The sequence below is a fragment of the Lissotriton vulgaris genome, chromosome 6, assembly GCF_964263255.1.
Source record: "Lissotriton vulgaris chromosome 6, aLisVul1.2, whole genome shotgun sequence".
In the NCBI taxonomy this organism is placed as follows: domain Eukaryota; kingdom Metazoa; phylum Chordata; class Amphibia; order Caudata; family Salamandridae; genus Lissotriton; species Lissotriton vulgaris.
The window spans coordinates 1,021,329,514-1,021,354,754 of NC_141694.1; the positions used below are offsets into that span (position 1 = coordinate 1,021,329,514).

The window sequence follows — 25,241 nt, forward strand, 5'->3', positions numbered from 1 at the left end:
GGTACCATCCAGGACCTCGACGTTTGCTTTGTTGCAGTTCCCGCCGGAACTCGAGCGACAGAGATCGACAAGACCCAGCGTACCTGCCTTCTAACAGCCCGATTCACAGTCCCTGCAGAGCTGAGACCCGTGGAGGCGACCTGAAGCGTGGGGCCGGCCATCTTGGAAAGACCACAAGGCGCTGACCGTGCAGCTCCCGAGGCACCCTCGAAGCTGTGCATTGGGGTTTGAGAAGCCCCAGCCCTGAGCCACTCTTGCACCGAAGCTCACCCCCCTACACTCACCGAGTGCTGCGTGGGGCCCTTCTGCATCTTTTGGCTCAACGCGTTGGTCCGGTCGCTTGCCCGTTGGCTTGCGGCTCCAGTACCGATGAACCTTTGAATTTGACCTGCCAGTCCGGTTGCTCTGGACTGGCCCTCGCTCCCCTGAAAAGGAGCACCCGCTCTGACCTTGCTGGTCCGTGTAAGAAGCGATCTTCGAATCCTGCGTGGGTTGCACTTGCCAAGGTTTGTTTGCTCCAATCCGGAAGCCGACACCACCGACAGCGAGAGCCTTCGTGGGATAGCTCGTGATCCACTCCTGGACATCCTCGGTGCCCCAGAGTCCACGTGGCAGCGGAGACAAGCTTCTCGACAACCACCTGATTGCGCCCGACATCGCCTGGTTCCTTCCTGGTTCCACCCTGGTCACTGCTGAGTGACCCAGACTCTGTCCCCTCTGCTTTCAGGTACCCTTCAGCTTCGATCCACCCTTGGATCACACCGGACACTTCTCTTCTCGATGCCTGCATCATCTTCATCTTCAGGCACCATCGACCTGCGTGACGAAATCCGACACTACTTTGCACCCGTGCACCCGCTTCCTGTGGGTGAGGTAACTCAGCAACGCCGGTGCTCCTGCACTGGTAGACACCTCTAGTGTATGTGTCTTAAGTTATGTCCTTCTAGGTCAGTCGGAAGGTTCCTTAAACAGTAACCTTGTAACTTTTACGCACCATTGACTTTGCATTGGTGCATGTGTGTGCTTTCAGCGCTGCACCCGATTCCCGCGGGCTTTTCCAGACTTCAGCATTGCTAGTCCCGATTGGTCCCAGCGATTCCCTAGGCCCTAGGCCTAACCACTGTTCGATTGGTAGTTCTTATACCACTTTTTTAATATATGATTTGCGTGGCCCCCCGGCCTCATCCATAATTGTGCAACTTTCATATTTTATACTGTGCTTTTGTTTAAACGCTTGTGCCTCTAGACTCATAAAGAGTATAGAGGATTATTCTAGTAATAAATACATATATTTTTATAATACATACCTTGTGTGGTGTCCTTTCATTTGATATTACAGGATTGTGATTGGTAAAACAGCTCGCTTAACACGACCTCTTGAGTTAAGCCTTTAAGGCTGCTTAGTCCATGATACCATTAGGATAGCTTGTCTAATAAGGTTGACTTACAACCAGACACCATAAGGGTTGTTTGAACTGATACAAGGTGCCCCCAGAATTGGAGACATCATATATCAGGCCAACTTCTCACAGCCCTTTTACGTTACCAGAGACCCTGTGGGGAGACTGCTTGCCGGAGATCGCGACGGAAGACCAATGGCAAGTAACAATGTCTATGCTTTATAAAATAGTAAAACCCCCATATTTAAGGAGGAATCATTTTTTCGCGGTGCACAGGGCGTATTGGACTCCACGAAGACTTTCCAAATTCAGCTCGGGAAGTGTGGTGGTGTGCCCCAAGTGCAAAAACCCAAATGAAGACTATCTGCACATGTTTCTGCGGTGCCCGAAGATTCAGGCTTTTTGGGAGGCCGTGAGTAGCTGCTTGTCGAGTGTTCTAGGGTTGCAGATCAAGGTAAGCCCTGAGCTGGTCATATTTGGAAGAGTGAATCTACAAGGTAAGGGCATAGATGACAATGCAAAGCTTATTATTTATGCTGTTCTTTTGGCACGAAGAGAGATATGTAAAGAATGGGTTTCTCCGGTTCCTCCAACAGAGCTTGATTGGCTACGATCTATGAGTTTTATTGCAAAATTGGATATTTCAGATCAGACTAGGAAAAGATATACATTTTGAAATCTTTTTTTGGCACGTTTTGGGTGAAGGGAAGGGTGTTATGGCTTTTAGGAGTTAAAGGTCCAATGATTAAGCCTTTGCCTGGCTCGGCTGGTGAAAGTCTTCTTTGTTAACTGGGAATATCTTGGGTAAGGGTCTGATTCACTGTGGAAGGAGGCTCCCCCGTTCTTTCCATCGAGCCTCTGTTCTAAACAGCATTGATCTACCCCCCCCGTATCCAGTAAATTAGGTTGAAAGCCCAGGGTGGTTTCGTTGAGTAATGGGCGGCGACAAGGCAAATGAGGATAAAAAAAAGAAAAAAAAAGGGATAACCTTCAAGCTCTTCACCCACGCACACAAGGCACTTCACAACACCGGACCAACATACCTCAACAGACAACTCCGTTTCTACACCCCCACACACCAGGTCCACTCCGCCGACCTCGCCCTCGCCACAGTCACCCGCTTCAGAAGAGCGACCTCCGGCGGCAAATCATTCTCCCATCTCACCGCCAAGACCTGGAACACCCTCCCCATCCAACTACGGCAGACCCAAGACTTGCTGACCTTCATAAAACTCCTCAAGACCTGGATTTTCGAGCAGTAGCAGCATTCCCCACCCCAGCGCCTTGAGACCCTCATGGGTGAGTAATGCCCTTTAAAAATGATATGATATGATTGATTGATTGATTGTTTACACTCCAAAGTACTTTAGTTTCACTCATGAGTTTTTGCGAGAAAGACTGTGTTGTCTTGCAAGACGCTTAAAATGCCAGGTGCCATCTTTTTTTGTTTAAATTTGTTTATTGGGTTTTAACAATCGTGTATCATGACAGTAGATCTCAATACATTAATACATTTTTGCAATAAACAGTCGAAATGCAAATCTTGTGCTCATAGTCACTGATCCAATATACACCGGTAGTCAAGTTTGCATATGGTTTGACCAGGTCCGTGCATATCATGGTGCTCTGAAGTGGCAACATTGTACAGACTAAGAAAGCAGTGTTGGGTGTACCTAACATGTCGCCGTCGGGTCTCCTGTGATAATGCGTCGTGGCCGGGTAAGGGTCACTGTCCTAGACGTACTGGGGTGGATCGCTGTTGTGTGAATGTCCCAAAGTGTTCTGATCAATCATATTAATATGTGCTCCCAAATAAACCATTGGCCGGATTTTCCGCCAGCCCAACTTTCAACTGTTTCTAACTGTGGGGGATAAACTGTAGGGAAAGTAGGGTGTCGGGGGGAGTCCTAGCTGTGAACTAATAGGATCAGTCATCGAGATAGGTGAAGTTCCTCGGTGGAGTGTGGTTGTACATCAGGACATGTGTGAAAAGGGATTAGGGGTTACACCTTCCGTGGTATTCCCTCTGTTGTCTGTGGGGGAGTTACATGCATATCTGCTACCCAAGTGTGATCCTAGGCTGGTTGTGTCTCTCGGGGTCTCTCTGTGTCGGGGGTGATGGGAGGGGTCAGCTGGGTCTGAGCCTTTTCATCTGCGGGAGGGTCAGGGGGGTTTGTTTCGTGTGTGAACGTATGCATTAACTGAGCCCATTCTAAGGAGATAGGGTGTTTGCGGATCCCTCTCAGTTCTTCTTCCCTAAGTGTTTCTTCCTCTGCCTTTCCCCATTTTTTCACAGCGCCAATCCAGGCTGCTTCAGGGGGCCCCGTTGGGGACCTCCAGTGCATAGCTATGCCCCTCTTCGCTAGTAGGATGGCTAGGGACATAAAGCGACATTGCACTTTCTCTGTCTTCTTCCTGCGGAAGATCCCAAGAGCGCATGCCTCCCATGTTGACATATTTGTGATATGTGTTGTGTCCTTCAGTGTCCGATGAACCCTGTCCCAGTATCCATGAATAGTGGGGCAATCCCAAAACATGTGTCTGAAGTCCTCGTCAAGGGTGTGACAACGGGGGCATGTAAATTGTGTGTCGGGGGAAAAACTGATGGAGACGATGCGGTGTGAGGTATGCCCTGTGGAGGATGTTGAATTGTATGTTCCGAAATTGTGCATTCCTGGAAATCTTTTTGGGGTATTCTAAGGCTGTACTCCATTCCTTGTCGTGTACCACCCTGCCTATGTCCGTTTCCCACTTCTGACGTAGGGGCTGTAGTGTCGGGAGGATCAGTTCACGCACCGCTTTATAGAGCCAAGTGACCAGATGGCGCCCCACCCCCATGTGCAAGATAGCATGGATCACTGGATGTGTTGGGGGCTTCTCTGTGTTGGGGTTCCAGTACCGTCGGCTGCTATCTACGAGCTGTCTGTGCAGTAAGAACTACCCGGGTGGGAGATCGTATTGCTCAACCATTTGAGCAAACGTCTTGATCTGACCCTCTTCAAACAAGGACTCTATTTCTGTGACTGCTAAGTCTGTCCAGGCTCGTAGGGTACCTTCTATGTAATATTTGTCACCCCTGGGGAAGCCCACCAGTGGTAGTAAAGGTGAGTATGGGGGTTTATCTTTGGTTAGCCGGTGTACTCTCATCATGCAGGTACGGGCTATTGATACCTGCAACTGCCGAGAACGTACCGGCTTGGTTTCCGGCATCAATAACCTACGGAGTCCTGGTAATGGTGTATGGCCCTCTGCAGTAACCGACTCTCCCATGTGGCGCCCCGCTGTCCAATACGATAACCACTGTGATTGTGCTGCCAGAACGTATGCCTCGAATGCCGGCGCTCCCAATCCCCCCTCTGTTGTGGGCAAGTATAATGTTGTTAACGCAATTCTGTGTCTACCGACCCCCCAGATCAGTTCTGTGAGAAGGCTGTCTAATTCCTTGAAGGAGTGTGGTGGAATTACTAGGAGATTAGTGAAATGATACAGCAGACGGGGGACCATTATCATTTTCGCTATGGCCACCCGGCCTATAGGAGCTAAAGGTAACGTTTTCCAAAACCCTACCGCTGATCGTAACCCCGCCAATGCCTTACAATGATTGCCTTCATATAAATCCTCAGGGGTGTGGAATAATCGCACTCCCAGATATCTGGGTGCCTCCCCATTCCACGTGAGGGACTGAGACCCAATCCTTACTTCGAACGGGGCCAAGTGGGGACTTAGTGGGTATATCGTAGATTTTTCCCAATTCACTCTTAGACCTGAAGCTTTCGCGAAGTCTCCTAGAGTATTCCAGATGGGTGTTAGATCTCGGGTGGCATCGCGGACATAGATTAATAGGTCACTCGCGGCTCGAGGTTTGCCGGGTCTGAGACCCTCTGGGGGACCGGAGGATTTTCCTGCCCATTTGGTGACTGCTTGCTGCCCTTTATTTGCTGTGGGGATTCGGCGGGTGCGGCGGCCAGGGACTGCGAGTACCAGCATTCCCTGACATTACCAACAGCTGGTACTCTTCCCCAGCCGGCCCCGCCTCCTGCTTGCTGCAGTTTGAAAACACCTCTCGCTGCCCCCGCTCCGCAGGTGCAACTCGCGGCTCGAGGTTTGCCGGGTCTGAGACCCTCTGGGAGACCGGAGGATTTTCCTGCCCATTTGGGGACTGCTTGCTGTCCTTTATTTGCTGTGGGGATTAGGCGGGTGCAGCGGCCAGGGACTGCGAGTACCAGCATTCCCTGACATTACCAACAGCTGGTACTCTTCCCCAGCCGGCCCCGCCTACCTGACCTCTTTATACAGTCCTTGTTTCTGTCCCGCGGGACGTGCGCGGGTCAAAGCGCGGGGCTAAGCCCGGGCAAAGGGCGGGCCCTCTAAGGCCCTCAGAGGCCTGAGGAGGACGGGACGGGCCACCTCCCTTGGCATCCTGACAAGAGAAGGTACTGTGATCTACTCTACACTACACTGTGACTCTCCATGGACACTCTATCTGCCAGTTAAAGACTTTAATATTGATTAAATGTCATCATACTTGTCACGCAACGGGGGCGTACTATAAATCTATCCCACAGCGGGGCCCGGGGAAGGGGATGGAAAAGCTAATTCCGAGTAAGATGATACTGCCTACTCTAAGTGAAATTGACACTGATGAATCCCGCCAACTCCCAGTTACTACTCAACCTCTGCAATCTCCCCCATTAACCCCGGATAGTCCGCAAATCTTGTCTTACTGGGAGGAACTTAATGCTCTGTGTGGCACGAAGTTTATTCCAGTTGTAACCCCTTCCCTTGTAAAATGCTCCAGTATCGACACCCCCGTTGACAGACTGCCTGAACCATCGCTATCATCTAAGGGGGCCAACATCCAAGCTACTGTACTGCCCCAGAGGCCAAGCACTGAAAGGAAGCCTGACGGGGTTAATGACTATGGAAATCAACCTAAAGTACAAAATCTGTGTGTTGGTCCCTCATCGCCCGCTATTAACTCTGTCTTATCTAAGGGGAACGCTGAAAGTCTGGATGACCTAGTATCATCATCCCAGTTGCCACTACTGTTTCAGTTTGAGCAAATGTTAAGAACTATAATAGCTCCCTTGGTAGAAAAAATTAATAACCTGGGGGATAGGCTGACAACCATAGAGAGTATCATTAAAGTAAACTCTTCACCTTCTATAAAGACGGTAATATCCAATTGCTCCAACCCACCCCCCACACCCGAAGTGCCTGTGCCTATGCCAACTAATACCAGAAAAATTGTCCCAGCAGATGGTCAAACTCCAAACATAAAACCACCAACTGTTACTAAAATTGCCCCCAAATCTGTGTTAACCAACCACACTTTTGCCAGAGCGGAACGAAATAGAGTAGCATGTTTACATTTACCTAAGGAAGCAGCCCCCTTTGTGCTTGTTCTCTCAGGAATACCTGCACCTACTTTTGGGAAACCCGAAAGACATCAGGACCTATTAAATAAGGTCATATTTTGGCTAAATAAAAATAGACCCCTGTTACCCAATCAAGAAGGTGGAATCCTGAGCGTTAGAAGGGTGGGCTGGCTAGGGTCACTACCTAAAGACATCCCTGGGGACTTAATTCTAGTTAAATTCAGAAATCGGAACATTGTCCCTCATCTACGTTCCTCCCAGCCCCAAGAAGGAGATGGCCCCATTTCCATTTGGGACTTGCACGATTTTTACCCAAGTACCCCACATATCCCCCTACCAAGATCAAAGGCAGTACACAAATATCTGATGGGAAGGGGACCTCGTGCTTTTACTGGTAGAAGCTCTCCTGCCTTCAATAGATTCGATTTACAGTATAAAAATTGCAATTTCTGAAGACCCCATTATAGAGGGACAAGCTTACGTATTAACTCAGACTATAAATTCTAATTTTATGTACAGTGCGATATAACTAAGGAATGTTTTAACAGACTGGGCAAATGGCCTTTTATAACTTGTAGATATATTACTGTATGTATGTTCCTCTGTTTTTATTTTAAAATTGTCCTTTTTTTTCTCATCTGTATGCTTTTATGATTTTTAAATCAAAATCGAATAAAGCTAAGTGACTGACTGACTGATTCAGAAAGTTGCTTAAAACCTCACAATAGGTCATCCGCGTACAAGGACACACAGTGCATCGTGTCTGCAAGTGGAATTCTCCAGTCCACTCCCTCCAGTCTCAAACGGATCGCCAGGGGTTCTACCGCCAGGGCGAAAAGTAGGGGAGACAGCGGGCATCCCGGTCTGGTCCCTCTTTCCACTGCGAACCCTGGGGAGATGTATTTGCCCATTCTGCCCTGTGTTTCCTATTGTTGAAACACAGGAGCTCTGTGACAAAATTTCCACCTTCTTCCACACTAAAATTGCCGACATTTATAATGCTCTGGAATGTCTTAATCATCAGCTGGGTCCTGTATCTGAGCCTAGTCTGCTCCTTCTCCACCCTCCTGCTTCTGTAGCAGGGACCCAGGCTTCGAAACCTGGGCAGAGTCTGTATGCCTTTCCACTTCTCACCCTCAATGAGACTAACCGCCTCGTGGATAGCATCAAATCAGGCTCTCCTTTGGACCCTTGTCCGCTTAAAATCCTGAAGGCCTGCAGGGAGGTGGTTATTCCTCCTCATCTTGAGGTGATGAACCTGGCAATTACGGAGGGAACCTTTCCCCTCTCCTGGAAACAGGCGGTCGTCAAGCCTCTCTTGAAGAAGGCCTCTGTTGACCCCGCAGTACTGAAAAACGTTCGACCGATCTCTCTGCTTCCGGCCCCCGCTAAGATTCTTGAGGCCCATCTTAATCGCCACCTTACCACCTTTTTGGATGACTCAGGCCTGCTGGACATTTCGCAGCATGGCTTTCGAAAGTCCCATAGTACTGAGTCTGCCCTTACGGTGGTCGTCAACAACATCCGCTCGAGGGTCGACAGATCACTCTTCTGGTCCTACTCGATCTTACGGCAGCTTTCGACACCCTGACCCCCCTGGTCCTGGTTGCCAGGCTCAGGGAGATAGGAGTTGGAGGCTCAGCCCCTAGTCTTCTTACTTCCTTCCTACATCAGAGGGAACAAAGAGTGAAGTTGGGTGACTTCCTGTCCTCCCCCAAGCCAGTGCAGTGTGGGGTGCCCCAGGGATCTTCCATAAGTCCTACCCTCTTTAATATTTACGTCGCCCCACTTGCCAGGGTAGTGAGGTCATATGGTTTTGAAGTGTTGTCGTATGCTGATGACACCCAAATCATGGTATCCCTCACACAGTCTGTGAGTGAATCTGCCCTCAACTTCAGAACCTGTATGGAGGCAGTTTCCCAGTGGATGATACAACATTTTCTAAAACTCAATGGGGAGAAGACGGAGGTCTTGATTTTTGGGGGCCACCAAGACATCTGGTCTAATGACTGGTGACCGGACTCCTTGGGTGTTTGTCCTACTCCCTCACATTCCGCCAAGAATCTGGGGGTCCTGATTTATACCTCTCTCTCCTTTGACCGTCAGGTCAGCAGGACGGTCTCCACCTGTTGTGGTATCATCAGGATCCTCAGAAACATGGCAGCCTACCTCTCTCCGGATGCCCGAAAACAGTCTGCAGTGGCTCTGGTCTCTTCGATACTGGACTACTGTAAAGCTCTGTATGTGGGCATGAATAAGAGCCTCATCCATCGCTTACAGATGATGCAGAATGCCGCGGCCAGGATGGTGCTCAATCTTCTTAGGCTCTCTTCTGCAACCACAGCCAGGAAATCTCTTCATTGGCTCCCTGTCGAGTCCAGGATTACATTTAAGCTTCTCTGTCTCGCTCATGGGGCAGTTTATGGCTCTGGATCAGACAGCATTAGGTCTCTCCTTCATACCTATTCTCCCTGCAGAACCCTCCGGTCATCTTCAAAAAATCTCCTATTAGTCCCTAGATTTGCCAAAGCAAGATGGGGAGGGAAAGCCTTTGTCACCATAGTTCCTAAGCTTTGGAACTCTCTTCACCTGAGCTGGTGGGATTACCCTCTCTGGCGCGTTTTCGCAAAGAACTTAAAACTTGGTTTTTCTGTCTGGCGTATTCTTAGATGTGTACTCGGTGAAGTTGAGACGGACTGTTTAAATTTGGGCGCCTTGATGCCCTTGGGCTAAGTTGCGTGGTACAAATTCTTAATCATCATTCTAACTCGAGTGGTGAGGTTCGTATATAGGAGCTTAGTGTATGCCAGCAGCCCCGGTCCAATATTGAGTTTCTGAAGGACTTCGAATAAATATGGCCACAACAAGGTATCGAACACCTTTTCAAGGTCTAGTATTAGGCATGGCGCATTGAGGAACCGCCTCCCTGTTACGTCCTGTATATGGAATAATCTGCATATGTTTTGCGACGTATTACGTCTTGGTACAAACCCGCATTGGTCTGGGTGGACTAGTGGGGTTAGGATTTGAGCAACCCTGTCTGCCAGTATTTTGCCTAATATTTTGCAGTCCGCATTGAGTAATGTAATGGGCCTGTAAAAGGACGAGAGTGTTGGATCCCTATGCGGTTTCAGGAATGTGACTATTACCGATTCCCTCAGGATCCTGGCAATTCGCCCCTATCTAGTGCATCATTGTACATGGTTACCATATGCGAGACTAACTGGGCTGAGAATGTGCTATAATATTCAAGGGGAAAGCCATCCATTCCTGGGGCCTTGTTACGGGCCAACGCTCTGATCGCTTGAGTGAATCAGCGGATTGTATCCTTTTATCCAACTGTTTTTGATCCGCTCGTGGGACCTGAGGAAGTGACAATGGGTGCAGAAATGTATTGATCGCTTACGGGTCTCCCTGTCTTGGTGCCCGATAAATGTTAGAGTAATAGGCGTGAAAAACATGTAGTATTTCGGATTGTGAGCTCCGGAGTACTCCCGTCCGATCCCTCACCTCTGTAATTGGTTTTACCTCTGGGTCTTGTTTGGCAAGCCAGGCTAGGAGCGTTCCCCCCCCTGTTACCCTCCCGATGCGCCCCGACGGCATAGACCCTAAAATTATACTTGCGGAGGTCCCTCAGGTTTGCCATATACGCTGTTTTTGCGGTGGCTACCTGCTCTGTGGTGGCCTTCCCCCTATCCTCTTTTTTCGAGAGAGTTGCCAAAGTTGTTCTGTGTCGTGTAGTGTTTTCTCAAGTGTTCTGCGCACCCCTACCACCGTTTGTATGCACTGCCCTCTTGCTACTACCTTACTGGCATCCCATTCTAGTAACCGTGAAGAAGCTGTTTCCGCGTTTAATGTGAAGTGTTCCTGAATATGGTCTCCGTTCTCATGCTTGAACACCTGATCCGTGAGGCACTTCCGCGGTAACCTCCACGTGGGTATAGGGGGGTGAGGTGGCTTCCATCTGAGGGTCAGGGTGTGTGTGTCATGATCCAATAAGACCCTTCCTAGGTAATCTGTGTGCTGTACTTTGGGAAGTAGGACAGTAGAGCATAAAAAACGGTCTAGGCGCACTCGTAAGTCATGGGGGATAGAGTGAAAAGAGTATAGCTTAGTGGTAGTGTGGCGCGCTCTCCATGCATCTATCAGTGCCCAGTGTTCCACCCACCTGTTAAAGAGCTCTGTTTGCCTATATATCGGTGAATGTGCTGGCGGGGTGGGATCTGTCCAGGTAAGTGTCCAGAATGCAGTTATAGTCACCGCCAAGTATCCACGGGGTGAGCGTGTGTTGAGATAGCGTCCCTGTGAGACGGTCCCAGAATGCGGCCTGTTCTACGTTAGGGGCATATATGCTACCTATCAGCACTGATTGACCATCTAGTAATCCCCCCATCATTGCAAATCGACCTTCTTTATCTAATAGTCGCACCTGCTCCTTAAAGTGGGTGCCCGGTCTGATCCAGACCAGTGCTCCCCTGGCAAACGCTGAATACCCAGTGGCACATATTGTACCCCTCCATTTTCTATGAAGACGTTCCACCTCTGCTGCCGTCAGATGGGTCTCCTGCAGGAGAGCTAGGTGTGCCTGTTGTCTTTTTATGTAAGCATATACTGCATAGCGTTTGTTTGCTGTATGCATTCCCCGCACATTTAGTGTAAGAAGTGTGATGTCAGTGTTAGGGATTCTCTCCGTCATGCGTGTTACTGTGCACCTTCCATGCTCCACCCGTCCGTGTCACCACCCTCCACTTCTTTTGTGTCGTCCCAGCTATTCACTCCCCCGGGATCTTAGGATAGTAGGTTAACGAGGGGAACTTAACATATTTCGGGAAACATTCCCAACTTATGGGGCCTGTTGTACGAAACAATAAGTCCAAACTATGCATCTTGTATTGCCTCTAGTCCGTTACGTTTGGGGGGTGCTTGTGCGCCTTCACTGTTGGTCGGCGTCGTCGCTGCCCACTTTGAATTGTAGAAGTAATTACACCTGCCATTGTTCTGTCTGTTTCTTCGTTTCCGATGTCATTGGATGATCAATGGCGTCGTGAGATGCTCTGCCCGTTACCTGATCATCAACTCCATATTCGTCATATCAGAGTGTCAGCTGTTTGCGGAGTCACAAGAGGTGGCGTCAATAAGCCTTCTCTAGAGGTATGCGCCTCACTTAGTTCCTCCTCTGATGTGAAGATGTGTGGACCACGGTCCTCTTCTGAACCTTCGCTTGTGCGCCGGGCCTCTGCCACAGCTTGTAGGGCTCTTCTGCGCTCCGCTATTATTTGTTCCAGGTCAGGGGAGCTTCTGGTATTGGGACCTGATGGGCGATTTACCTGTGTAAGAGTGATTCGTTTGGGCCGTTGTCTTCCCCCATTGCGGGGTCGTTGGGTCTGCGTGTCTGTACGGTCGGCCAGTTCTCCAATATGTTGCTCCACCCAGTTCCCCGCCTCTGTCGGGTCGGTGAAGAAATGTGTAGACCAGCCACGGATGATCTTCAGACGGGCCGGGAACAGGAGTGCATATTGGATGTTGTTTTGACGGAGGGTGCGTTTCACTGCAAGGAACGTGGCTCGTTCTCGTTGTACCGCCTGAGAGTAGTCCGGGAACAGCATTACCTGCTTGTCCTCCACCCTGAGTGTCTTCGCTTGTCTGGCCGCCCGTAGTATTGTATCCCTGTCCTGATAATGAAGCAATTTCAGCAGAAACGGTCGGGGCGGGGATCCTGGGCGAGGCTTCTGAGCCGGGACCCTGTGCGCTCGCTCGACAGAGAAGAACGGCGATAGGTCGTGTGCTTGGGCAAATGTCCTGATCTATGTCTCTATGTATCGTATGGGGTCCGCTCCCTCCTGCAGATTAAGGATCTGTATATTGCTCCATCGTGACCGGCCTTCCAAGTCATCTGTCTTGCTTTCTAGGGACTGCACTTTGGCCTTTAATTCTTTAATGGCTTCTTGATGTGTCTGGATTTGCGGTTCCACCACTTGCAGCGTCCGTTCTCCTTGCTTGACTCGGTCAGCTAATTTCCGATGATCGTCCCGTAATATGTTGATGTCCGTGGTGAGCTCGCCAAACTTACATTCCATTGTCACACAGGATTGTTCTATCGCCGCCAGAACTTTGTTGAGTTTGGCCGACATGGTATGCGAGTGTGCTGAGTCCTCATCTTGTGTTGCCCCCGAGGGAGCCGGAGAGGATTGTCTTCCTGACCTTGGGGCTAGGATCGTGGCTGTATTCCGATGCCTCCCCATGTTTTGTGCCAGGTTGATATTGATCCCCGTTTATGTTCCCTGCACGCTACCCTGTGAGTACCTTCTAGCAACTCCGCCGGACTCGCGCTGCGTGCTAGTCCGTTTGTACCAGTGGGATCTGTGGTGATCCAGGGATGCAGTCCCCGCTGGTCCGCTAATCTGGTTCTCTCTGGGGACCCTGAGCCGCCACTGCCCCGCAGAAAGAATGGGGGGTGGCCCAACAAGCAGACCGTGGAGGCGTCGCTTTTTCGTGGATCTCTTATTGATCTCCGCTCCCTTATGCCTCCGTCACTCCCCACTGATGTCCAGCGTGCTGGCGTGCATCTGCTGTGCCTTTTTTATGGCCCTGCTTAATATTCCCAGGCTGCGTTGCTATACTCAAAGGTGTCCTCCAGGGCTATCAATTTCCTGCGAGTGTTGCTCGCTCCCACACCCTATTGCCGCAGACAAGAGTCCCACTCACACACCCTGGCCTCCGTTTAGTCACTTCTCCTTATTGACCTCCGGTTCCCCCGGTAATTGCCCACTATTGTCCTCTGGCCACACGTTGTGAACTGGCACCGCGTTGCTGGTCCAAAGTTCGAAATCCCGAGGGGGTTCGCACTCCTCCCGACTCCGCCACCCGTTAGGTTGCTTGCATGACTCTCAGGCCTCTGTTGTTCCCCGGATGTCGTGCCCTCTGTGGGTATACGGGGCGCAGCTCCGCGTGGTCTGGATCATAGGGGGTGCTGGGGTATGCTTCACCTCGGGGTAAGGAGGGGGGGTGTTTTTTTTTTGTGTTGTCCCCGGCCCTCTGTTGCCGTTCCCCGACGAGTGCCACTCTGTGTTTGTCCCCTCGCGCCCAGGAACTTGCTGCTTCAATTCTTGGCACTGTTTGCCGCAGAGGGGGGGGGTCGGGGTCGTCATCCACGCACCTGCTGCTCCCCTCTTGCTCGCCCAGGCAATTCGAGGTCCTAGCGGCTCTCTGGGGGTACTCATTGTGGTTTTCGGCCGGTTGGGGGTCGCTCCTCCTGCCCTGCTCCCCAGGCCTCACCAACCGCAGCCTATGGGTGCCACCATGTTGCGTCTTTACCTCCGTCAGTAGGTGGGCCCCGATCTCCGATGTCCGCCGCTGGGTGACCGCACCTCAGGACCTCACTTGGAGCACGATGGACTTCCACCATTAACACGGTTCTTCCCGTCAAGGGCTCAGGATATGGCACGGGGTTCCAGCTCCGTTTCGCTTCAGCGGTCGATGGGCCCCACCATTTTGTGTCCCCGTCTCCAGTTGCAGGCTGACCTCGAGTCCCGACGTCTGCTGTTATGCTGTCCCCCCCTCTGGCCTCACTGGGGTACTGTCGGGCTCCTACTGGCATCGCGGTCTTCCCCGCTGAGGGTGCAGGAGGTTTCTCCGGGCTTCCGCTCCGTCATAAAGCAGCGGCACTGGGCACCGCCATTTTACGGCTGGGTTGGAGTTTTCGGGCTGGAGCCGTTTTTCAGCATTTACGCCCGGCGGAGCACAATTGAAGGTTCCGCCGAAGCCCAGCAGGTAACCGCATTCACCACGGCTCTTCCCGCTATTGATCAGTCAGTTTTAGGCAGGGTTTCATCGTTGTTTTGTGGGCCGCCGAACGGAGCACTAAGGAAGTGCGTCCGCCATCTTGGCTGGCTTGGCCCCCCCACTCCATGCCAGGTGCCATCTTGACTTGAGAAGGTATAAATAACGAGCCGCTGGTACAGCATGCTCGTTATTCCAGTGACACACCAAAGAGCTCCAGTAGGAGTTTTTTTAAATTAGCAATGCATTTGAATCTTTTTCTAAGGTAAGATATGCCAACAATGGTGTATGCACTAGTTTGTTTATCTTTGAACAGAGTACACCAAAGCTGTGTCCTAGCCCCTAAGTTATTCATCTGTTATATCAATTATTCCAATTCTTTCCTGGTTAAACATGGACAGGGCATGCATAAGAGAGATCATAAGGCAATTCCTTTGCAATGATGACGTTTTAATGGCCCACACAACTAATAGCCTCAAAATCCTGGTTGATGCCTTTATTCACTTTAAGGAAGACCTTGACTTGCAGGCTAATTTAACCAAATCATATGTAACGACGTGTGGCCATAATAACTCCAGAATATGTACCATGTCTGTAAAAAATAAGTATTTGTAAAAATTCCTTAACTCCTATATCTTGGGGTGTTTTTTGATTTCTGAAATATATGACTACAATGCCTCAATGCAAGGCCCTCCAAAAAATGCCAGCCAATTTGTGCTGTCTTTAATTTTGCTTCTAACATTGGCAGAATAAACAACAATGCTTCTCCTCTAAATTTATGAACTGCAATATGTCCGACTAAGCATGTATTCAGCAGGGGTCTGGATGTATGCTAAAGCAATGATGTTAAAACTTGAGGAAAAACACTTTTGTCGCTGCTTGCCTTCCCTCTCATTAAACTGCTCTCACTAGTTTTGCCATGGAAAGCGGACTTTAAATTATATTGTTGAATTTCTAAAACTCGCCAACTCCTGAATGAATTAGGCACTTGTAAAGCGCACTGAAGCTCACAAAGGAACATCCTGGCACTGTGTGGAAAGACATGACTCAATCATAAGGAGGATGAGAGAGCCTCCAGAAAGATTAGATCAGAGAATAACAATGTGCGTCAGCGGCTATAAAAAGCCAGGTCTTCAACTGCTTTTTAAAAATTGCTTCTGATTCAATAAATCTTATGGTTTTATGCTTATGCAATAATCCAATCTAGAAGTTATCAGGGAACAGCGAACTGTCTTCTTTGCAGTTGGTGGGAGAAAATCAACATATTTGCGAAATAATTTTATTAGATTAAAACACATTCCTGCTACTGCCAGAGCTTGTGGGCGAAAGGGAGGCATCACATTTTACTCCAAGATTTCTTACAACCTCAACTGTAGCAAGCAGAAGGGGCACTGAATTAAGCCACTATTGGGGTAGGACAAAGGAATTTAACTTGGCAAGCAACACAATCTCAGTTTTATCAGTATTACATTTTAAATGGTTGGACTGCATCCACCGGATAACTGTGTGAAGACAGTTTTAAAAATTAAGCTTCGAACCAATGGATGCTTTGTCTAGAGATAGAATCATCTGCATATTGTCAGCATAAGAGGTGGTCTCTAGTCCAAAAGAGGCAATCAGAGAAATCATGGGGGTCCTATAGATGCTCAATAACGCAGGGCTAAGCAATGAGTCCTGTGGACCCCCTAAAATCAAGGTTATTTTTGAGGATGAGAAAGGTGCTAATGAGACACTCTGCCTGCTGTCTGTTAGGCAAGATTTAATCAAAGAGAAGGCCATTTGGGCGAACCCACAGTCCTTGATACGTTGAATATTGTTGAATTTATAAAATGTGCCCCACTCCTGTTGTGGATTTCACTCTGGAAAACCCCCCATGCCACTTTTAACCTTAATGTCATTTTAGATTGTGACATTTGCTCATGAATCCTGTGGATCTCCTACACAAAATCGACAAGGGAGGACCTAGGCACGTCATCACTTTTTACAGATGCCCACTAAATATCAAGAAACCAGACAAAAAAGGTTAAATAACTCTTTCCTGGAACACTGATGTCTTACTAGAGAAGCTATTTAGTTAACGAAATACTCAATAAGGCAATATGCTACTCTGCAGGCATGTTGGAGTTAAACCTTATTACCTGATCACCATTAGTCTATGGGGAAGATCTATTTTGTTCATGTTTTTAATTTGTATTATCCGTTTTCTTTTGTGTTTTTCATTGGGTCGGTGTTGCAATGAATTAGTTAGCCTCTGCTAACGTGAAGAGTAATTGGAACGATCTTATTAGTACTTCATGTTTTTTTGTAAATACCACTGTCAGTACTCAAAAGTATTTTTGACCAGTTTGCTCAAAAGGCAATTTCAAGAGATGTAGACCTACAATAAATTTTCTGCAGTTGCTTTTTGAACAAGATGTATGTTTCGCTGTAGGACTGTTTTTAAAATTAGCTGTGTGCCAACGTAACTCAACTTTTTCTAATCTATTATTGGTGTAAATGGTGTTTTGTGACTTTTATGATTATATTTCAGAATTGAATAAAGTTTGCTAAGTCAGTTATAAATGATTGTTTTGCTGTTTTGTTTTTCAAACTGCATTCCATTTCCTTTTATTAGATGAACAATCATGTTTTTTATGAACTTAATACCCTGGAAACCCAAATTCTAGACCTCGAACGGCGGTATCTGGCAGGAAGGGACCCACAGATGCTTCGGCGCCCGACGGATACTTAACACCAGTATAAAGACTTAGTAACGAATGAAGCGAAAGCAAAGGTACTTGCGACCCTGCACAGGTTATACGATGTTGGGGACAAGTCCGGAAAGCTCTTGGTGTGGCTGAGCCATAAGGAAAGGGATGCCAGGTGGGTAGAAGGTGTGGTTGATGAACAGGGACAGCTACAGAGAGGGGACCCCCAGATCGTCCAGACGTTTGCTTCCTACTTCCGGGAATTCTATAAAGCCAGGGAACTGGGTGGCTCAGACGAAATCATGGCCTACCTGTCTAATATTAACACCCCGGTCTTACCAGACGAAGACAAAGAGACCCTTGAGCTCGACATATCGGCCACAGAAATTAGAGAGGTGATAGCCAGGCTCCGGCCAGGGAAGGCCTCAGGGACAAATGGACTCCCGGCGGAATTCTTTAAAAAAGGTACTGATCTGCTGACACCCCACCTCCTAGAGCTTTTCAGAGACGCAGCCCAAGAGGGTATCCTCCCATCTGACTTGAGGATGGCCACAATTGTGCCTATATATAAACAAGGCAGGCCCACTGAGGACTGTGCGTCTTACAGACCAATCTCCCTCCTGAATGTGGAGGCTAAACTCCTGGCCCTTCGCCTGCGCCAGGTGATCTCAGGCCTGGTACACAAGGATCAGACAGAATTTCTGCTGGATAGGGTGACTAGGCAAAACCAATGGCGGACACATAACTGGCTCATGGAGGTACAGAGGCGGGAGGACGCACATATGTTCCTTTCTCTCAACGCTGAAAAAGCGTTCAACGGTGTTCACTGGCCCTTTCTGGAGGCGACTCTGGTTACATTCGGTGTTGGCCCCAATTTTAGGAAATGGGTGGGACTTTTATATGCGGACCCCAGAGCCCGGCTTAAGGTGAATGGGATACTATCTAAAGACTTTCCCGTCAGGAGGGGGACCTGGCAGGGGTTCCCCCTGTCCCCACTGCTATTCACCCTCACTATTGAAGTACTGGCCTGTGAGATCCGCCAGACAGATGAGATACAGGGGTTTCATTTAAACACAGGACGACTTGCAGGAGGAGAACATTTTGCTCTATGCGGATGATATTCTCCTATACATGACTCAGCCAGCCGCCACGGTCCCTTCGCTTTTCAAACTCCTAGATAGGTATGGTTCCTTCTCGGGGTACACAATAAACTGGCACAAATCGGTCTTATATAGCCTGCGCCGGGAGGAGGAAGGGCCCCCGCTACCGGGTGCCCTCCAGGTCACCCAGGCAGGGTTTACATACCTGGGGATCTACCTGACTACTGACAAACACATTTCTTATAAAAAAAAATCCAAAGAGTGATTAGGAATTTTGCAGATGACGCCCTTAGGTGGAAGACCATCCCCCTCACAATATTAGGCTGGGCAGCAATGTTTAAGATGATCACGCTGCCCCGCTTCCTGTACGCCCTGCAGAATGAATACTTCCCCCTCCCCAGACAGACGTTCAAAGTGATAAATGCAGAACTACGCGCTTTGCTATGGTTAGGGAAACAACCGAGAATAGCCCTAGATACTCTTCAGAGGAATCAACACAATGGAGGGATCTCCCTACCAGCTGTGGAGGCATATTATTGGGCTGAACACTTAGCACCGATAAATGAATGGCTCCACGTGTCTGAGGACCAGCCAACGTATAGACTGGAAAGGGCCACCATGGCACGCCACACCAGCCTACACTATTTGTATGGCGGGGTCGGAAAGAGACGGTTGTTCCCGGCCACGCAGATAACTATAGAGGTCTAGGATAGGGCGACGAGGATGATCGGGTGGTCGCATAAACCAAGCAAACAGACACCGATATGGACCTGTACATGGTTGAGAGAACTCCATAAACTCACGGGTTTTAGAGGGTGGGATGATATTGGGATCTCATCGCTGGGGGACGTATTGGCACAAGGAGAGCTTAAAACATATGGGACCCTGAAGGCAGAGTATGGACTGCGCCCAGCGCAGTTCCTCAAATATGTGCAGCTGCGCCATGCCTAGAAGGCCGAGGCGGCACTCACCTCCCCATTGCCAGAATATGCCCTGTTAAAGGGTTGTTTGTTACAAGAACAGGTACCCAATGAAATAGTATCTCTGACACATAAGACCCTGAATAATAACACGCCGGATAGATTAGGGAAACTAAGAGCAGTCTGGGAACAGGACTTGGGCGAAATGGACACAATAGACTGGGAGGCGGCCCTGATGCACCATAGAGAAGTCACCATTAAATCCAGACTGTGCCTCTTCCAATATAAGATATTGCACAGGGTCTACTATGACAGAGCTAGGTTGCATCGCATGGGCAGAGCTAGTGATCCCTGTTGTCTAATGTGCGGACACCTACAGGGGACCTTCTATTATGTCATCTGGGACTGCGCCATTATACACAAATATTGGACACAGATATTGGGAGAACTGAGTAGAGTGCTAGAGGCGACGCTTGCAGTGGACCCAACATTTGTTTTATTGGGGATAACTACTGAAGAGGATTTGAGCCGCCCACACCTGATCTTTGCGAAGCAGGCCCTGGTGGTGGCGAAAAGGGACCTAGCAACAGCATGGTGAGCACCATCGCCCCCCCCAAGTGGGAGACTGGAGGAGGGGGATGGATATGTACATGGCGGCTGAAAGGGTTACCTACATAGCCTGGGGTTGTCCCCGAAAATTCCGCAGAGTATGGGAAAAATGGAGAAAGTACCATGGTTTTGATGGGGGTCTGGGACCAGATTGACACACTGAGAGTCCTGCTGATTGAGACCCTGTTTCCCAATGCTGGGGAGTGGGCCAGGGAACCGGGACCGATGGAGACCTCTTGGGGGATGACGGAGTATAGTAAAATTATGTATTGTGGGTGGAAGTTGGATATTATTGATTTGCTGTTCATGATGCTGTCACTACAGATGGTGGGTGTGGGTCGGGGGATGCCTGGGTGTGTGGAGAATTAACTGTGACTTGCCAACTGTGATTATGTTGATTATAAATGTAAATAAAAAAATTAAATAAAAAAAAAAACAATCATATTTTTATTACTCACCAGCAATACTTTTCCGCTTCTGATATATTGCATGATGATGGGTTGCAGGTAAATGGAATGAACTGGTAAAGCTCTGTGAATTCTGGTTGACTGTTGTTTTAATAAACTCTACAGCGGATTTAAGAACCTTAAACTGTAAAGCAACTGCAGAGTCTGAAAAACAAATAAAACAAAAACAGATGATTTACGTTGATTATTTTTAGAGGTATGTGCCCTGCAAGCATTCTCAGTTCCAAATGATTAGAGGGCTTTAAGTTTGCATTATTTATAAATCATACATACAGCAAAAATGTGTTTTGGATTACCACATATCATGCAGAATAATAATTTGCTCTTGAATGTCCTAAAATGTTTGCAGTTTCAAATATCTTTTTTATTCATTTTCGGAGGATTGGAAACCAAAAGAAATAAAAATTACATCATGCGCGATGGGGAAACCAATGTCTGAGAACGAAAACCCAAAAGTAAAGCACTCCTGTGCAAAAGGCTCTTAACCCCAGTACAGCGCTCCTGCGCGGCAAGGGTTAATGGAGGCAGTAACTGTACAAACTCGGAATAGCGCTCCAGCGCGGTGTGGCCTTTAAGGAAAATAAGCAAGCGCTCCTGCGCGGGTTTCATATGGTGCACAACACAAGTGCTTCAGCGCGGCGTAGACCAAATAACAAACAGCGCTTCAGCGCGGCGTAGGACAGACAACAAACAGCGCTCCAGCGCGGCCTGGACAGTTAGTCTCTGTTGCGTCTCGGCTCCGGATACAACTCCGTGTATCAGGAGAATCAGGATAGTTTCGAAGCACTGAGCCGGCGGGAAACGTGATGTTTAAGCGTTTCCCCCGGAAGTGCTTCAGCAACCCCAGGTCAACTGTCAAGGACTAGACCGGGACTCGACTTCCGCCAGGAAGTGAGTATCCCGGCAATTCTGTGTGTGGTATCGAGGATGGCAGGAAGCGGCAAGCGCCGCGAACCGTGACACCGTGCCATTTGCCTTTTCCAGGCTGGCACCGCACTCTTTATCTGATTTTTGATTCTGCGTGGAGTGGACTTACAGATCAGAAAGCGAGCCACTGGCATAGACAGTATAAAGCATATTAAATAAAAGCTGCTAAGTGCATGCAAAGCTCTTTGAATTTAACTTCGACAGGCACCACACTTTATACCTGCTTTCCATAGTAAAGTGCAGTGGCAGCTGACATTAAAATCAAAGGGCCTTGCATGCACTGAGCCGCTTTCACTGACCACTGTGCATTATAACTGCGTTCTCATAGTAGTTAGTGAAAGCGGCTCAGTGCATGCAAGGACCTTTGATTATAACTTACGCCGCCACTGCTCTTTATAGCTGCCTTTCAGATAGGAGTAACTTGCTGACTTTTCTACAAATAGTTATTTTCAATGGTTTCTTTGCAGGACTAGAGGCCTACGGTTCCCTTTCTGTTTTTTGAGCACTTGCCATAGAGAAGCACAGCCCTGAGCCCCTTATGAACGAAGTGCTCCCAACATGTCTGCAGTTCCCTGCTTCACGCTATCATCTGCTCAGAAAGCCTGTGGTGCAATCTAGGCACCATTCTGCACACTGGTAGACCGCCGTGATAAAGTGCATTTCCCGGAGGCACCTTTGGCAGGGTCTCAGTGGAAAACATCCTGAAAATGCTGAAGATGCTGGGTATTTAACCCCTTCGATGCTCATGACGGAGCGGTTACGTCATGAACATATGTCGGGCTGTGCTCATATTCTGCCCCCCACCCCCCCCCAGGGGACAGTTAGCCTGATTTTTTTTAAATTTCGGGCCCCCGGGTGGGGGAGAAAAGCCCACTAGAGACAGGGAATTCGTTTTTTTTTTATTGGAAGCAACCCCTTCGGCAAGGGTCGCTTCCAGGGGCCATATTTTTTAATAAAAGTATATTCTGACCGCCCTGGGGGCAGATTGGTTTGTTTATTTGACCTTTCTGCCCTGGAACGGGGGGGGCAGCAAACCCCACTAGACACCAGGGAGTGCTTTAAATCGAAGCGACCCCTTCGGCAAGGGTCGCTTCCTTATGAGCCTAAATAATTTGTAAGACTTTTCTGACCAGGATGGAACCAGGAAGGAACCAGGCGATGTCGGGCGCAATCAGGTGGTTGTCGTGAAGCTTGACTCCGCTGCCACATGGACTCTGGGGCATCGATGATGACCAGGAGTGGAGCACGAGCTGTCCCACGAAGGCTCTCGCTGTCGACGGTGTCAGCTTCCGGATCGGAGTTAACAGGCCTTGGCAAATGCAACCCACGCAGGATTCGAAGATCGCTTCTTACTCGGACCAGCAAGGTCAGAGCGGTGGCTCCTTTTCAGGGGAGCGAGGGCCAGTCTGGAGCAACCAGACTAGCAGTGTAAATTTCAAGGTTCGTCGGTTCTGGGGCCACTAGCCAACGGGCAAGCGACCGGACCAACGCGTCGAGCAGGAAAATGCAAAAGGGCCCCACGCAGCACTCGAAGAGTGTGGAGGGAAGATCTTCGGTGCACAAGCTGCTCGGGGCTGGGGCTTCTCAAACCCCAATGTACAGCTTCGAGGGTGCCTCGGGAGCTGCTCGGTCAGCACCTTGCAGTCTTTTCAAGATGGCCGGCTCCACGTCGCCTCCACGGGTCTCAGATTCGCTGGGACTGTGGATCGGGCTGTTAGAAGTCAGGGAAGCTGGGTCTTGTCGATCTCTGTCGCTCGAGTTCCGGCGGGAACTGCAACAAAGCAAACCGTTGGGCGCTGGATGGTACCTGTTTGCACAGGGTGGTCACTCCTTGACCACAAGGGAGATTCTTCAGTCTTCCACATCGAGTGGGATGTCGAAGGGTCCAGAGTTCTGTATCAAAGTTTCGTTCAGGATAATCTAATGCTCCTGGGCACAGCTCCTACCTTTATTCCAAATCAAGGGGCTGGATTACCTGCTAGGTCCCTCCTGTGGGTGGGACCCAGGAAGGGGGTGGTTACACCCCTTTCCCTTTGTCCAGTTTCGCGCCAGAGCTGGGGCTGGAGTGCCCCAGCACCGGTTTGAACTGGACTATGCATGGGAAGCCTTGTGCTCCCCAGGCAGTGTCTAGTTTCATTCAACCCTCCCTGCTACAACCCACTATCTCCTGTCTGGGGTGGTGTAACACCTCCCTGTGACAGGATACCATTTGTCCAGGCCTCCCCTGCCGGAGTTTCGGTCAGCAGCAGGAGGCCAGACTCGTGTCTGTGGCAGCAGCATCCATTTTGTGATGCTGAGGCTCTAGTTAGATTTAACCGCGTTTAAGCAAAGTAACATGTCTTCTCCCTCTAGAAGGGTGGAATGCTACCCCGTCGCCAGGACTGGCGATGGGGTAGTATTCCAAAGTGTATGACACCTTACACGACATGTTTTGATAAAGCCAAACCAAAGTTAGCAAGTAACCGCGAGGATTATAATGCAATTAAGAGTATATGGTATGGCAATATCCCGGAACAGCTAAGGGAGTTGGTCCCGACAGCTGCAGACAGGCTCAGCTCATGCTAGAGCACCATCTCACATAAAACCAAGCACTCTGCCTCCAGGATTGTTCAGGCCTGCCATAGGAGTGACTTATAGGTATATATGTGTCCAGATATAGGTCTAGATATAAGTATACTATATCTAAGCAAGGGGTGATTACACGACCTTGCCCCAGCTGAGTGATCAGCCAGTTGTGCCAGTTTGGATAGCCAGCCAGGGGTGGCAAAAGATATGCTGCAGCCCCTGGTAGGCCTTGGATACACCTATGCCCTGGGTACCTATAGTACACTGTACAGGGGCTGATAAGGTGAACCAATGTCCAATTGGGTATGTACCTAAAGTACATGGATGTGAATTTAGAGAGAGAACAGCAGGCTGTGGGTCTGATTAGCAGGCCCCCAGCCACATTATGTTGTCGAAAACCAGTGAAGCAAAAAGCAAAAATCAGGGGTGACCATAGGAAAGCAGACCCTACTCTCCTACAGAGACTTTTTTTTATACAATGTAAATGAGTTTTATTTATCTGCATGAGTGTGTTTTTTGCAAATGGTGTAATAATAGCAGTATGTTTGGTTTCTGTTTTTTGAATGTCAAAAACTTTTTGCATTTGTGCTCGATGTGTATTTTGGTTTTTTTGTGAGTAATTGTTTTTTTTTTCCTTACTAGTGGGATATTGTTGGTTTTTGCTGTGTCTCTGCAGAGTAGGTGCTGCTGAGTCTAGCTGTCTCTTGTAAGTGAGTTGTATAGTTTTTGAGTATATAGATCTTTGTGATAAAGATGGACCCCGCGGCGTACACCATACCACTGTCACAGAGCACTATGGACCCGCTCTTTGTCCACATCGATGTCTTCACACACACACACGATTACCGTCAGCCATCACTGAATCCCTTGTTTACTGTATATTTTGGATTTTCTTTCACTTTGTTTGTTTTCAAGAAACAGCTTTGGATATTTAATATACTGTCATTGAGTCCAACCCTCTTGGTTTTGCAGCCATAGCATAGCCTCTGCACTGAACTGAACACATCTAAGATATGCAGTCCCACTGCGGATGTTGTTTTTCTTTTTTCCGTAGCGGAGCACTGACATTACTGGACGGTGTAATAAGTATTTGCCACGCTGTTTAGTTGTGCACTTCTTCGCTCTTATCCCTTGTTGCCATGTTTTCGCACAAGAGTAAATGCCCGCAACGGCCGGTGCACAATGCCTCATGTTACAGTGACATTTATTACTTCTGTATGTATATGGGTACTGATGTACTATAACAAAATGCAAATAAACATATTCAAACAAAAAAAAAATAGATCTTCGTGATAAAGGCACACATTTTTTTACTTACATATTTTGCACAGTGTTGGTTGTTGTTGACTTGTTTGTGCAGTCTCCTTTCTTAGTAATGATAATGGCTAGCCGCAGGATTACTGCTCTGC

The 25,241-nt window shown here is 48.8% G+C and overlaps 1 protein-coding gene across 3 annotated transcripts in view; it reads right to left on the reverse strand.

The window, feature by feature from the left end:
- LYST (lysosomal trafficking regulator) overlaps positions 1-25,241 on the reverse strand; it is a 4,348,576-nt gene that overhangs the window by 2,140,289 nt on the left and 2,183,046 nt on the right. For all 3 annotated transcript variants that reach the window (XM_086927077.1, XM_086927076.1, XM_086927078.1), the window contains one exon: positions 20,332-20,484. In XM_086927077.1, the coding sequence (XP_086783203.1) occupies positions 20,332-20,484 (153 nt within the window). The remainder of the gene's footprint in view (positions 1-20,331; positions 20,485-25,241) is intronic.